The sequence below is a fragment of the Terrapene carolina genome, unplaced genomic scaffold (genome assembly GCF_002925995.2).
Source record: "Terrapene carolina triunguis isolate 2854851 unplaced genomic scaffold, T_m_triunguis-2.0 Scaffold58, whole genome shotgun sequence".
Lineage (NCBI taxonomy): Eukaryota > Metazoa > Chordata > Testudines > Emydidae > Terrapene > Terrapene triunguis.
Genome location: NW_020664409.1, coordinates 97,327,079 through 97,328,270, shown reverse-complemented (window position 1 = coordinate 97,328,270; position 1,192 = coordinate 97,327,079). Strand labels below are relative to the sequence as shown.

The 1,192-nt window shown below is 43.0% G+C and overlaps 1 protein-coding gene across 1 annotated transcript in view; it reads right to left on the bottom strand.

The window, feature by feature from the left end:
- Window positions 1-263: 263 nt before the first annotated feature.
- LOC113408056 (elongation factor 1-alpha-like) overlaps window positions 264-1,192 on the bottom strand; it is a 1,440-nt gene continuing 511 nt past the window's right edge. The window contains exons 3-4 of the mRNA XM_026659936.1: window positions 863-1,097; window positions 264-382 (exon numbers count right to left, since the gene is read on the bottom strand). Of these exons, the coding sequence (XP_026515721.1) occupies window positions 264-382; window positions 863-1,097 (354 nt within the window). The remainder of the gene's footprint in view (window positions 383-862; window positions 1,098-1,192) is intronic.

Genomic DNA, 1,192 nt, shown 5'->3' with positions numbered 1-1,192 from the left:
AGCTTAAAATAAGGAAGGAGGCACCAAGCTGTGTCTCTCAAATGATTTCTTTATTAAACTAGATGCAGGCCTCTGAGATGAAGAGGCTTTTAATGTTCAAATAATGTTGCTGGCTCTGAACCAACCATAAAACAATCATCCCAATTCGGAGTTAAGCAAAACAAAAGTCCATCTCCAGTTAACCTTATTACATTAAAGGCATCTTTCAATTAAATTGGCTTTAAACAAAAAAAAAACAAAAAACAAAAAAAAAAAAACCCATTTCACTTAATAAGCAGAGCTTTCTGCGCCTGTTTTCTAGTGACACCCGCAGGCTTCTTTTCCACAGATTTGATGACTCCAACTGCAACAGTCTGCTTCAAGTCCCGAGCTGCAAAGCGACCTGAAATGAAGTTAATATTTTAGTTGCCTTTCAAATGAAGGCAAAGGCGCTACTGCTTATATTCATGCAGTCACCTGGTACTTCCTCCAGCCCCCTACCCACATCTGTCATCTTATAATTAGGTTTAAGCTCTTTGGGGCAGGGACCATCTTCATTCTGTGTTTGTACAGCATTAACCCAATGGGGGCCTAGTCCATGACTGGACTCAAGTGTTACAATTCAAGCAGTTCAGACTGCTAGGCTACCTTTAGTGCAGTAACAGTCTGTTTACTTAGGTTGCTTAGCTGAAGTCTACAGTTTACAGTCAACTTCTACTTCCCTGCCCAGTCCATCAAAATACACCAGACCATGATACAGACAATGGAAATGGAAGTGTCTAGGCTTTAGCTAAGGTGACTCATCACATCTCATGTATGTGATTAGTAGCAAATAGGTAGAGCTCCTTGGTATCTCCCATGTGACTTGACTTCAGACACTTGCCTAAAGGGGGATAGTCAAAAAACCTCTCCACACACAGAGGCTTCTTAGGTACAAGCCTGACAGTAGCAGAGTCTCCAGACTTCAGCATGGAGGGATTGTCCTCCAGCTTCTCCCCAGATCGACGGTCAATCTTCTCAAAGAGCTCAGCAAACTGGCAGGTGACATGAGCAGTGTGACAGTCTACCACTGGGGAGTAGCCAGCCTTGATAAAGCCAGGGTGATTCAGGATGATCACCTAGGATCAAAGGAGGGGTTTGTTCCAGGAACAAAGGATCTGTGCTTTAGGAGATTCCCAACCCTCTCATTGCAGTTTTAAATGCCCAGACATTT